The 13,460-nt window shown below is 34.8% G+C and overlaps 1 protein-coding gene across 3 annotated transcripts in view; it reads left to right on the top strand.

Moving 5' to 3' along the window:
- The window catches only part of NTRK2 (neurotrophic receptor tyrosine kinase 2), a 184,191-nt gene that overhangs the window by 65,469 nt on the left and 105,262 nt on the right, over window positions 1-13,460 (top strand). For 2 of the 3 annotated variants that reach the window (XM_088535247.1, XM_088535246.1), the window contains exon 12: window positions 3,915-3,986. The exons of the other annotated variant lie outside the window; for it this stretch is intronic. In XM_088535247.1, the coding sequence (XP_088391373.1) occupies window positions 3,915-3,986 (72 nt within the window). The remainder of the gene's footprint in view (window positions 1-3,914; window positions 3,987-13,460) is intronic. 3 annotated transcript variants of the gene reach the window in all.

Raw genomic sequence — 13,460 nt, 5'->3', positions numbered from 1 at the left:
TGAATTTGATACCAGTAGTAGTAATTCTCACCTCTGTCGATGTTACTACATTGTCCATGAAAAAGAGAGGATAAAAGGTGTCATGTCAGTTACTTAAATCAGTGTTTTTTAAAGGAAGATTTCTAATCTCTAGAAAGTAGAAATGAAGAGGAGTGTGGAAGGGAGACTTAAATCAGGCAGACTTTTAAAATAGCCCAGTTCTTATGTGTGTGAACATACAGTCACAGGCTTGGTACCACTGAGCACTCTTTTATGTAGATATCTTGTTATACAAGATGTAGACACAAGATATATATTCGTATATATATCTTAGTATTATACAATATCTTAATATATTTGTTTCTTCTAGTTTTCTTGCTTTGATTGCATTAAAAAAATCTTTTAACATGGTTGATTTGTTTAGCAAAGGTGTTTTTTGTTTAATAAGAAGAGCAGTTCTGTAATTTAAAGTATTGCTTATTTATAAAAGTAAGTTAATAGCTAAAGAGTGATTTACAGTAGGACTGCTATATGACCCAAGTTGAAAGAAGATGCTTTCTTTGTGTTGAAGTAAGTAGCATTGATATTTGGCCCTATAAAAAGGAAAGCCATTGGAGATAATTTTTAGAAAAGGAGATGTAAAAAAAATTATGACGAGAAATGTAAGATAAATTAGAAAATTGTCATACATCTTCCCACATCATGTCTGTTGGTTGCTTTTCCACTCCCTGCTCTGCCTTTCCTCCTCCATTTACTGCTTCAGTGACACAGAATACGAGTTACTTAGGATTTTCTTATGTATAAATTATCACTGTTCACATAATTTTATATTGTTTAATTTTATGAAGAGTTTTTTTCTTCTTTTAAGAATGAAAAAAAGGATATTCATCATGAAAAGTAAGTTCAAAGGCCTTTCAGTCATTAAAAAGATCCAATGAATTGAAAGTGTTATTCTATGTTGTGGGTACTAATGAAAGCTCAGGTAGTGGCACTGGCAATCAATAGCCAGTGCTCTATTATGTTGCACACAGTAATAAATATATAATATAAACGGTCTAGAGTAAACAAAAACAGAAACTTTTGGAGTTTCTTCCTAGACATACTTCTTGTCTGAGAGAATTTGCAGTTCCTTTTTATGAATAGTTTGTAAACATGCTACTTCTGAGGAGGCCTGAAGAAAGTCATTTGGATGCTTATAAAATTGGAATTAGGAGCCTGCTGTGGGTGTTCATTAATGATTCAAGAAGGTGGGTTTCAGTTTCCTCTCTTTCCTTTCACAAGACAAAATCCAATCAATACTTTTCTTTCAAGGTCACAACAGATGCTTGGTCTCTGTCCTTCCCATAACCTTTCCTTCCCATCATATAAGTATTTTGGAGGATTTAATTACTTATTTAATTAAGGTTGTCATCAATAACTTTCAGTGTAGTCAGGCATATTATTCCAGTACAGGGCTCAGCCCTAAACCAAGTGCATGAGAGCTGTGCTGGTGGATGTCTTTGGGTCACACTGATTGGAGGTCATGAAAGGGGCTTTTCCCCTTACTTCCCATTCCCAGTAATCCTGTTGCCATGTTATGAACTGAAAAGGGTATTCTGACTTGAAACAATTTTAGGATACCTCTCTGAGATCCTGATTTTGTAAAATTTGTAAAATTGGGTTAACTTTGATAAAATGGTATTTCAGGGAGAGACAGAGTGTTTTCAGTGCATGGTGACCGTAGTCCTTCATATTGTATTTTTGCATTTGTTTTCCAGAACAAAAAAGGATATGCAAAAAAAATAGTTAATTATTATTTTTTCTTGCTTGGAAACTGGTTCAGTTTAGACTAAGTAAATTTGTCCCATACTGAATAACTAACCTCACTTCCTGAAGTTGTATTGTGAATTCTAAGGGGAGTCCCAGATTCAGTATTTTAATTGCAGGAAGAGAAACAATGTTCCACTGATGGGAGTGGAAATCTTTCTCTCTGTAAAATAGCTTTCCCATTTCGAGAAATAACATAAGCAGTCACCCACAAATACAGAAGAGTATCTTAATTATAATTTTGTTCAGAGTCTTATTGGATTATTCTCTCAGCCAAGCATTTCCTTTCTGAGCAGGCTTCTAAAATACAGATTAGATAGTCTGATGAGAGGCAAGGGAGGCTTTTCTTTCTTTTCTCAATTTTCCTGTAGGCATCACATTGTTGGACAGGATCTACTTTTGAACAACTAAATTCTGTAGTTTAAAAGTGATGTTTAAGAACTGTTGGCTTGGGTGGAGTGAGCTGGATGTGTTCGTAGTAGCTGAAAAGGTTGTTCCAACATAGTTTCTATGTTGTCTGAAGAACAGCAAGTAAAATTTAAGTCATTATCTCTTCCTTCTCCTGTTCTGTAGGAAATTCAGACAGTATAAAAGTCTGTAGTGTGACACAATTCTGAATTTCCCTAATCAATTCAAAAGGGAGCTTCTGGAGATCAGCTTTGTTGTAGAACTTTAAGAAAACAGTTAATCGTGCCTGTTGAACACTATGGATCCAAATTTGCTGTGGGACATAATCCTTAACCTGTCAAAGAATGTACTCTGTTCACTTTACTCGTTCTACAAATGTTTTATTTTATATGGCTGAAATCAGTGTTATACATACCATATTGATTTTATGCTGTTCATAAAATGCTGGAAATTGAAAATCTATTTCTATTGCTTTTCTGTGTGGGACCAAGACCTTAATGTTAATGTGGTTTTCAAGGAAAAAGCTGTGCGGTGACTCAATCTTCTGAAGTCCATTGGAGGGAATGTTCGTTTGTATGTGTAGTTACACAATTTTTTGAGCAATATAAGTACATGGGTGATATTGAGCCTTGCTATTTTGCTGGCATTACCTTGTACTTGTTATTTATTTTCAGACGTTTGGCCCTACACTGAATTCATAATGTGTGTTTGAATCTACTGGCTACATGTGAGAAATAGCAGTTGAAACAAGTTGTTATGATTTTATTTATAGTTTTTCTGTTTGCCCCTACTAAGTTCATATTTTCCAGTGATGAAAAGTATTTTATAATTACAAAGATTGGGTGTCTGAGAGATTAAGATAGAGACTTGAATTTAGAAGTCTTCTATTTATAGTCTCAGAGACTCCTCATTTTGAACTACCACAGTCTAAAGGAGAAGGGGAGACCAGTTGTTATGCTGCATTAGTACCACCTGCGTTACAAGAGCAGTAAGGGAACATAATGTTTGGCCACTTGGAGAAGTTGTAAGAAATACAGCTGGTTAAAGGTTGATTCTAATACTGGGAGTAAGCAGTAGGGGCAGGTGCTGAACAAACTGCTTTGATGTCAGCTCTTCTGAGGATTCTTTAATGCAGTGAATTACTGAATTTACTGTTAGTGAAGTTTTTGTTCTGTGTATGACCCTCGACAAAAAGTTAAAACCCCAAACAAAGTCCATAAACACCAGGCAAAAAAAAAAATCTTCATGCGGTATTACCAAGGATTGACCCTTGACTTCTGCAAGAGCTGTCCAAAAGTAAGGTTTATTTTTGGAAGCCAGGGATATATACTGAAGAAGGACTGAACCAGTGGCTAGAGACTTTCTCATCAGTACTAATTGTAAAGCATAATACTGAAATTGTTTCCTAAACATTATTAAGTTGTGCTAGCTCTCTGTAGCTCTAAAACACATATGAAGAATGTGTCTAGTTTAATTCAATATCAATTAATCCAAAATATATTTAATAGTGACAGCTGTTCTCATAATACAGCTACACAACTTGAAAAATACAAACTGGGAACAGTCTAGAAATATCACAGTAGATTATCACAATAGAGGATTTCTGTCCCGAAAACTAGGAAGATAAAGCAATTGGTAATGTAAATGTGAAAGAAGAGTAGACTTGACGATTGCAAACCAAACCCCTGACATTGCATTAATGACAATGCATTCCATTCCAGTTCATGGTGAAGTAAAAGGAGTTGGTCTGGTAGATCAAATATGGCTTTCATTGCAAGACTGCGATAATGAAGGTGAGATGATAAAGCTGTTCAGACTCCTAACCTATAAAAAACAATAATATGTTGTTTCTATATATATATTTATATAAATATATATATACACACTAAGTGAATTTGTTGATTTTTTTTCCTCTTAGAACCAAAGTAATTCTAACATACTACACTTGTTTTCAATTTTATTTCCAGGATCTATTTATATGTGTGTGTATGGTTATGCAAACTGTATATGTATATGTATATATGTATATGTGTATGTGCATATATATCCGTCATATACTTGTGTATATACCTACACACTTTTTTTGGTAAATAAAATACATATACAGTCAAATTTTTGAAAAAGAAGTGATGCATTTTGGGTTCCTTTACGAATCTGGATTTTTTTTTGAATGTCAGAGATTTTACCAACACTTGAAAAATATGATATTTTGTTGAAATACTTGATAAATTGGGATGGAGTAACTAACAGTATGAGAATTAAATTTGCTGTAGAAATCCATTGTTTAGTGGGAATCTATGTGTTATAAGCAAGGCCAGCTTTAGACCTGGGGAAAAATCCCAAATATCATGTTTAGACTGCTTTCAGGGAGGCATTTTCTGTGTTTTTTTATTATTATTATTTTTTTCCTTAATGTATTCTCATTCATCATCTTTTCAGTCCATGTAGGCCTAAAATCAAAGGAGTTCTCAAATACTTGTAGATATCAATATATTTTTTAGACAGAATGTCAAAAATTGCTTTCTGATCTGTGAATGCTGTCTTGTGGAACCAAATCTAAATAATTAGAATTGGCCTGATACCAGACTTTTCTGTCATACATTAACAAGATAAGTGTAATTATTTTGAAAAAATTTCAACAAGTCACATTAGTAGAGTTCATATAACGGTCTCACTCCTTCCATTTCATTTAACTTTAAGTAATAATTCAATTATTTCGAAAATAATTCAATTTGGTATTAACTGTGAAGTATCCTCCTTGGAAAACAGAAATAATGTGTGATTTGCAAATACTGTATCGATTCACTTGCTTCTGGGGCAAAACAGCTATCAGCGTTTGAAGCTGTGGGGATACTAATAAAGCAGAGAGTACCAGAGTACATACCTTTCCTACTAGGGTCAGAGAATTATTTTGTATATATATTTAAAACTCTTTTTTCTACCTTCCTTCAGATAGAGTGGCATAATCCATACTGTGTGTGGGGTGTGTGTGGTCATAACTCAGGCTATTCTTTGAACCTTATCCTGATAAGGTTCTGACATTGTTCTGACATTCTGTCTTCCTGACATTGTCTGGAAGAGTGCTATTTACCTTAACCCAGAACAGTACCTAGATTAATGTAGATGAAATAGTTGTGGATGAAAAAGATGGAACATCATATGTGCTTTCTCAAGCCATGGCCATACATGTGGATGTGGCTGTTTATTCACTGGAAATGCAAAGGGATTTATAATGACTACACAGGCTGAGGACTCTGTGTTTCTTCAGTATTGTCTTGGGTGTGGAGGGATGGATGTCGCCAGCATCAGTCTCTCTTCATCACTGCAACCATTTTTTGACCTTACTAAGGCTATAGCACTTTTTTTTTTTCCCTTGGAAATTGGGAAATTCAGGAGGCACAGATCAGCAGTGCAACAGGAATAGCCAAGAATAGCTCTATTCCTTGCCTGGTTTTGCCCCTTCAAAGCTGTTTCATGAGTTCTTTGGGATTTTATGGAAATCTTTGGAATTTCATTTCAAAGCTTGCTTCACACTTACGGAGAGAAGGAATGATTATTTCTGTTGCTTTTCAAACAGCTCAGAAATCAATGTTTATGGTGCATCAATGGTGGCAGATATATAGGATCCAAATAGGATCCATACAGTGTGCCAAAGCATGCCAATGAGGAATGCAGCATCTCCAGTTGTGGGAACACAGTTTCAAATAGGAAAAGAGCCTAACTCATTTACTTGCTAATAACCTTCTCTAGCAGTTATGGCATTAAGCATCTGAATATGGTATCCATTATAGACTCAAATCTCTAATTTATTTCAGGTTAATTAAGATTCTAATTACATTGTATTGTTTAGTAAAACTGTTTCCTTTTTCATATAAAAAAGTTCTTTTGTCTTTGATCAGGCTTTTGGCTGTAATTTAAATACACTTTGCCTGTTAAATATATGTGTTTACTTCTGACATAGGAGGTGTAGGACAAGGTAACATTTTTAGGTATAAAATAGAGTGGGAGCTTTTTTTTTTTTTTTTTTTTTTTTTTCCCAAGGTATATTTGCAACAACTTTTGCCTTCTCCATTACCTAGTTGTGCTATGTGAGGTGCATTTCTTTGAACTGAGATCCATTTTGTGCCCATGTGTGTATAAAACTGGGAACAAAATAAAGCAAATCAAGGACTGCCTGAAGTAAGTGCACATTGTTTTTACTTTGTCTCGACGGGGTTGTTCTTCAGGAGTTTGGACTGCTTTATTTAGTTCCAAGCTGTGTGATATTTTCTCTTTAAAATATTATCCACCTTCTGTGTTTGGGAGTAATCACAGGTTTTTTTTCCAGCCGAGCAGTGTCTTCAGTGTAATCATCTCAAGTAACTGCAATATCTGGGAAGTTGTCCCTGGAGCTTTTGTAGAGGTGTAGGACTTAGGTGTAGATACCTCAGGCTGCCTGCAGAATGCATGTCCCGTGTTGGGATGGGCTTCACGAGGAGATATCCTGCACCTTATCCTTCTCCCTCAAATCACCTTTGGTGTTATGGGGAAGGACTCATTTGGATGTGGTTTAGTGAAAGATACTAAGTTGTCTCCTCCCTGTGCTGTGACAGTTGGATTTATGGTAAGAGCTAGTTAAAGATTTGGGGGGAGATATACATTTTTAATGCTGAAAAGTAAATGCACACAAAAGGTGAAGTTGTATTCATGGGCCAAATAGGTGACTAGGCTAGCTGGGGTGTGGCTCTTGCTTCCTTGCTTTCAGTCTAATATCCCTGCCTTTGGCCATATTACTCATTTGAATTTGTCTAGCACAGATTTTTTTTTTAAGGAAGATTTAAGCTGGAAGTGTATGAACAATAACTGTTGTAAGGGAAGGTGGCAGAGATTAATAAAGTAAAAAGAACAGAATTGTTTTACTAGATGCAGTCAGTGATTAGCATATGTGTCTTACAAGAAGTACTCGGGCTACACACATTCAAGGTAAAATGTCACTGGAAGGATGCTGGAGAACTCTTCAGTAACAACTACAATGATCAAAGGCATAGGTATTATTGGAAGGCAATCGTTAGCAGAATAATCTCATTATAAATGAATATATATGATACTATTCCATCCCTTTTGTTATTATACTAGAAGAAACAACATTATTTCTTGCCAGTTCTAGTCAAAAATGCCATATATGGAATATCTATTGATCTTTGGAATTAAATAGGCTAAATTCTTGGTAGAGTTTGCTTTCAGTATTCAGGCACAGAGAAACAGAATAGTTTCCAAGTTGACAATGATTCTGTTTTTCAAAGAGCTTAGACATAATTATGCTATATCCTTCATGTGCTCTGATCTTTTTTTGTGGCTGTAAACTGACACTTGTCAAAAGTGCACTTCTGTAGTAGAATTTCTGTATTTTACATGCATACTGATGAGTGTATTAAGCACAAGTGCTAGGGATGTCATAAGGTAAACAGCCTTTTTTCTTAACTGCTTTGACTTTTCAAGGACTTGCAGGAAGCTTTGAGAAAACGTTCCTTGAAATACTGATTGGTCTCTTGGGCATGCAGTGTTTCATGCCAAAGAGGTGTGGAATAACCTGCAGATATCTTGGTTTTAAAATGTGTGTGCAGACAGTAATTGTTACACCCTTTTCTCTGAAATTGCTTCTTTTTAAGGTATATTCTTTTGTAGTCCCATGCCATAGGAAGCTGCTGTTTCTGCAAAATTTCTGTTTCTTAGTTTGACCAGTTGCTCATTCACACTCTCCCTTTTTACTTTAACCTGTCCCTGAATTAGAAGCTGTGCAAAATATACCCATTGACTAGCTCTGAAAGCTGGTGGTTTTGTCTTAAGGTTTTAATGTCCTTGACTCTCACTAATCAATAGCAAGCAGAACAAGTATAGCATCAACAGCAGTATTGAAAAGGAAATGGCTGTTGGATATTGTGCTGGAAGACAAGAGGGTAATGACTCTCCTTGAGAAAGATGCAGTATATTCTCTTTAAGAATGCTGAGCACAAATGTTTCATTTTCTGCTGCTGCTTGGAAAATAAGCAGATCTTCCAAAGTGTCATATGAGGAAATAAAATAATTAGAATAAATAATAACTCCTAATTAGACTAAGTTAAAACAGATTAAGATATTGAGTGTTCATTGTTGGCAAAATAGGGGACTGTTAGCCTGAAATATTTTTGGTCTCTAAAATGCTGAGTAGACAGGTCAAGTTTTACTGTCCCATGGTCCTAACTCATTTTACCACTGAGAACAGCTTTACAGGGTCCTTTACGAAAGTATATATAATTCTGTTTGACCCCCTTCCTAATTTTATGAACTTGTGGATCAATGAACTAAACCATTAAATAAATTGATTTAAACCATTAAATTTAGATAAAACTAAACCATTAAATAGCTGTCTGAAGCAATGTTGTTAATTGCTCAAATTTTATTAAGCCCATTTGGAAATCTCATACAGGTGGTCAGGTAGTAGCATCCATAAAATGGTAAGCTATGTGTTTGTGCAGCATAAATTTAATCAGGAGAGGAAATACTAGTAATATTGGAAGGGAACTTTTTTAAAATCCTGCAGTATTTTTAAAAATAGTAAAGGAAAACTTAAACTCAGTTTTGGTTTACTGTAATTAGTTCTCAGGCTAATATATTCTATTGTGCACTATCTTCTGAGTATTATATGTGCCTAGAAAAAGTAAGAGGGTCAAGTCTCTTCGTTTCCACAGTTATTAAGTAAATTCAGTCACTGGAAAATCTGATCAGGAAAGAAAAGCTAATGGGAAATTCAGATACAGATTCTTATGGGAATTCTTGGTCTGTAATAAGGTAGAGTGAATCAAAGTCTCTGTATTTAACTCTTAGATTTTCATTTCTTTATTTTCAATCCAAGGTTCCATCTTTAGAAAAAAAAAATTTTTATTTTTATCATTAGTATGTTTAATGACATGAATGAAAAATACTATCATAGATCCTCATAAGATGTAAAGAATATTTTTTTAAAAATAGAAAAGAAAATGTTACATTAAATTGTTAGGTTGCAAAGATGCTCTCATCCATGCAGAATCCTCAAGAAAAAGGATAATTTTCTTTGGACATCTTTGTCTTCTGCAGCCATGTAAGCATTTCTCTAATGAAACAGGAATTATTCTTCTTTGTGCAATAAACATTCTTCTCGTCTTGCTTTTGAATAAGAATTCAGTGACATTTTTTCCTCATTTTACTGAAGCGTTAATGAGCACTGATGTTTAAAGCAGAGACTGAGGTCCAAGAAGCAAACTAGGAATTAATTATTTCATTTAATTTTCTACTTAAAATCAGAAACTGACAAATTTGATAAGAAATCTTTGTAAGTAACACAGCTACATCGTTCTTCTGTTTACTTTTCTCACTTTCACTCAGCATTTGGGACTTTCTCCACATAAATCTCTCTTCAGTTAAAAGGGCTTAGGGGTACATGTCGTCTTACACTTGATTGACTCAAAGCTGGAAAAAGTATAAATGTAAGTTACATTTTTTTTCAATACACTCTGTGTGGATCAAACATCATGTAACATTCTTGTTAGGATGAACCATATATACTTGGTGAAGAGAGAAAGCATAACAGGACATAACATCCTAGGAACTTGCACAATATTTGTTTTGCCTGTGCTTTCCTTTGAACACTTGGGTTTACATATATGACCTCTGAATTTATGCAAATCTTCAGACATCTGTAGAAATATTTGGAGAGCAGAATACAAAAGGTAGGTTCTCAATTCAGTTAAGTTATCATTATCATTACAGAAGTCTTTTGTTTGGTCTGGCAGAGTTCAGATCAGATTTGAAATGATCAAAAGGGTTCACCTTTAAGTCTCTAATTTATGTAGGAGTCATGAAAATATAATGTTTCATACAGCGTTGGATTAAAAAGAATCTTGCACAAATAAAGTTTATCTTCTTGCCTTGCAATCAAGTTCAGAAGATAATCATATTATAACCATTCCCATGCTGAATTACCAAGGTGGAGGCTCTCAGGGCTCTGTTGCAGGTTGGCTGTGACTGTTAGAACCTGAGCCCACAAGTGTGTGATTCTCCCCCATGCCAGTGATGCTTCTGAATCTGTCAATGAAATGCATTTGATCTGATGATTATATTAAGTGCTTAGACTCTTATGTGTCAGTATAAAGAAAAAAATAATAATTTCTTCACACTCAAGAAGGATGATATTTGTGATAGGCTCTTTTTTTCAGATTTAGTTCAGTAGGTATATTTACTGTGTGTGTGTGTTGTTGTTATTCTCTTGTTATACTGTGTGTGTTTGTGTTGTTATTAGAAGTGTGGTTCACTTTCTGTGAACCACGTGACTATTAAACCTAATACGTTGAACAGAAAGGCTCAAAGGAATTGAACTTAAAGGCAATTTATCCAGCTACTAATAGCAATAGAGCCCTAGGAAGTGACAAATTATCTGCTACAAGAGGTACAGATCTGCAAAGCTCATGAGAGGACCAGCGGTGGTACTTCCATAAAGCCAATTGTAGGACTGAGAAAAAACCCTCACTACTGACTCCAGTGGAGTCAAATGTCTCCAGAATAATGTATTGCAAAACAGTTATAGTATTTATTTTAAGACTAATAATGAATCCAGTGTTCAGTTTAAAGCACTCTGAATGAGGAGCTGATACGAGTATTGAAGTATCATCACATTATATTTTAAACTACTTCATATGTTCTTTATTGTCTTGGAGACATTTCCATCTGAGAGAGACAGATACATAATGTTCCCTTAAAAGATGAATGAAGTTTTGTCATTACTTGTACAGGGAAGATGGATGGCTTTTTTTTTCTCTTCCAATTTTATTTCAAAATTTAGTTTTATTTTTATTCTTCAGAGTACTTTTTTCTGCAAGGGTGAGTGGCAGCTTACATAACATCAGGGTTTGTTTGTTTGTTTTCTTTTTTTAAGCTAAGGATAAACTCAGCATGCACTGCTGCAGCGGAAGCTTGAGCCAAAACAGATTTTTGCCTCAACCTACTGGACAAATTCCTTTCAAACTCTGAGAAACAAGTCAACAGCTTGGCAGTTAGGACATGACAAATCATCTTCTAACTAGTAGATTTTTTTTTTAGCTTTAAAAAATATCCTTGGACCCATCTTTTTTTTTTACAAAAGATTCCTATGCATTTCAGCCCCTTTTCTTTGTTCTATTTCACCATCCCCCAGTGAGAACCTTTCCACCAGCTAATTCTTCTGTATTTGTACTTGTGTCCTTTTCTTTTTTACATACTTTGATTAGTTGCTTTCTGTGTTTCAATGAATTAAATCAATACCATTTTTGTCCTATTTTGTTTTAAAGTGGAAGTCTGAAACATCATTTGATTCTTCACAGAATACTTCACTAAAACTGAAATAGTAAAACAAGCCTTTTTTTTTGTCAGGGAAGACATAAGAAAAGTAGAAGAAATAATTGCCAGATATATAAAATTGGAGGAATACATCTTACTTTCATAGAGAGTAATGGTTATAACTACTTGGGCATTTAGTAGAAGTGCAGCATCTCTTCTGTTTGTAAATCGGCTTTTAGGATTTGGATTCCACTGGAAAGTGTTCATTGAAATTTGATTTGAAAATTGCAGATTTAGAAATAAAATTTAACTACACTATGGTAGATTAACAAGTCACTGAAAAATGTTGCAGCAGTTGCATTGTTTCTGCCCAAGGAAAAAGATAAGTCACTGCTATGAGGGATGCCTTGTCACTTTTGTCTTTGTGTTGTGCTTGTGTAGCTATAACTGGATTTTTGTGTCCATGAACAAATAATGTGTGAATCTGATTTAGACTGTTAAATCTTTTCCCTTTAAAAGATGCATTTATGTTGATCAATTCCCATGGCTCCAATAGGTCTTGCAGGACTCCTCTGTGGGCTGGTTCACTCTGGTAGTCTTTTCAGGTCAGGGTCCTAGGTCTCATTCTTCTTCTGTACTGGTTTTGGACACTGCAGTGGATTACTAGAAGTAATATACGTGCTGATGCAAGTAAGAATATAAGCAGATCTATGGTCTACTTGTATTTTGCATAATGGTGTTTACTAAGTGGTAGTTCATCAGTTAATAATTTACCAATTGCAAATTCAGAAGTGACTTTAAACAGTATTTGGGTTTCACAGTAACAGACACAAAACAGACACAAACTCAGAAAGCTTTCACTTTAGTGTTTTTTAACAACATGGTGTAACTGGCTGTATTTGTGGAGAGAAAATGTGTGAAATGTGTGTATAAAATATATATAATGCCTTTACACACATATATAGTCATATATATGCACCAAGTGTGTATATGTTTGCATATATACATATACACATACATACATATATACACTCTTGCACACACGTATGTATGTATATGTATGTATGTATGACTCACAGATTTAACAAAACAGAAACCCAAAGAGTCAGTCTGAATGGCTTAACAAATTTAAAGGTAAGGTAGCAGACATGCAATAGCTTTAAATTATAGACTACCAAAAGCCTATTGATAATTGTCTTTTTTCTCTTAACTCTTAACTTCCAAACATAGCTCATGGAATTACCTGGGAGATAAAGATTAAACACATCCAAGTGAAAATACCATAGAAAGGCCTGTAAAAGCCTGTTGCCTTTATAAAACCTGTAGATCTGTCAGATAGTTTGCAGCATGCATAGATCATCGTAAAGGTCAAAACATTCTAGAAGCATGAATTTTTCTTAAACATTGTAGTAGACTTTTAGGGCTGTGATGTTAATACTCCATGTGGTGATTTGGATTTTCAGTAATAAAGTTTTGAATTCTCCCACTGGGAATTTCATGTTCCTGCAATGTGCTAATCCTGTATTAATTCTACTTAAGATCTCAATGTATGTGAGAGGAAACAGTAGAAGTAGCAAGGGTTAGAATAGTCTGAGCTGTAACTTTTAGTTTTAGTCTAGCTTTTACCTCCAGTGAAAACAGTCCGTGTGCAGAAGACTGGCAGTTCTGAAATGATACGTGCCTGTACTGATACTGTGTTTTGTCTGTGGATTGGCCAAGTCTTTATTTTTGTTGGCATCTTGCTCTAAATCCTATCAATTGTTTCAGAGAAAAGGAATTTTGCCCACACCTACTTGGAAATGTGCAGTGGATCAAAGCTGGCATGTTCAGTTTCTGAATGTGCCATCACCTACTTCCACAGTGGAAGCACGAGGAGTGTCTCAAGGTTAAACACAGGAAATGCAATGTAAATGAATTACTCATTGTTAATTACTTTCAGTCAAATTCAAGTTCTCTTGAAA

The sequence above is a fragment of the Tinamus guttatus genome, unplaced genomic scaffold (assembly GCF_059628265.1).
Source record: "Tinamus guttatus ecotype Peru unplaced genomic scaffold, ASM5962826v1 Tinamus_guttatus_pri_ptg000620l, whole genome shotgun sequence".
NCBI lineage: Eukaryota > Metazoa > Chordata > Aves > Tinamiformes > Tinamidae > Tinamus > Tinamus guttatus.
The sequence above is the reverse complement of the archived record's forward strand: the minus strand, read 5'-3'. Positions and strand labels throughout refer to the sequence as shown.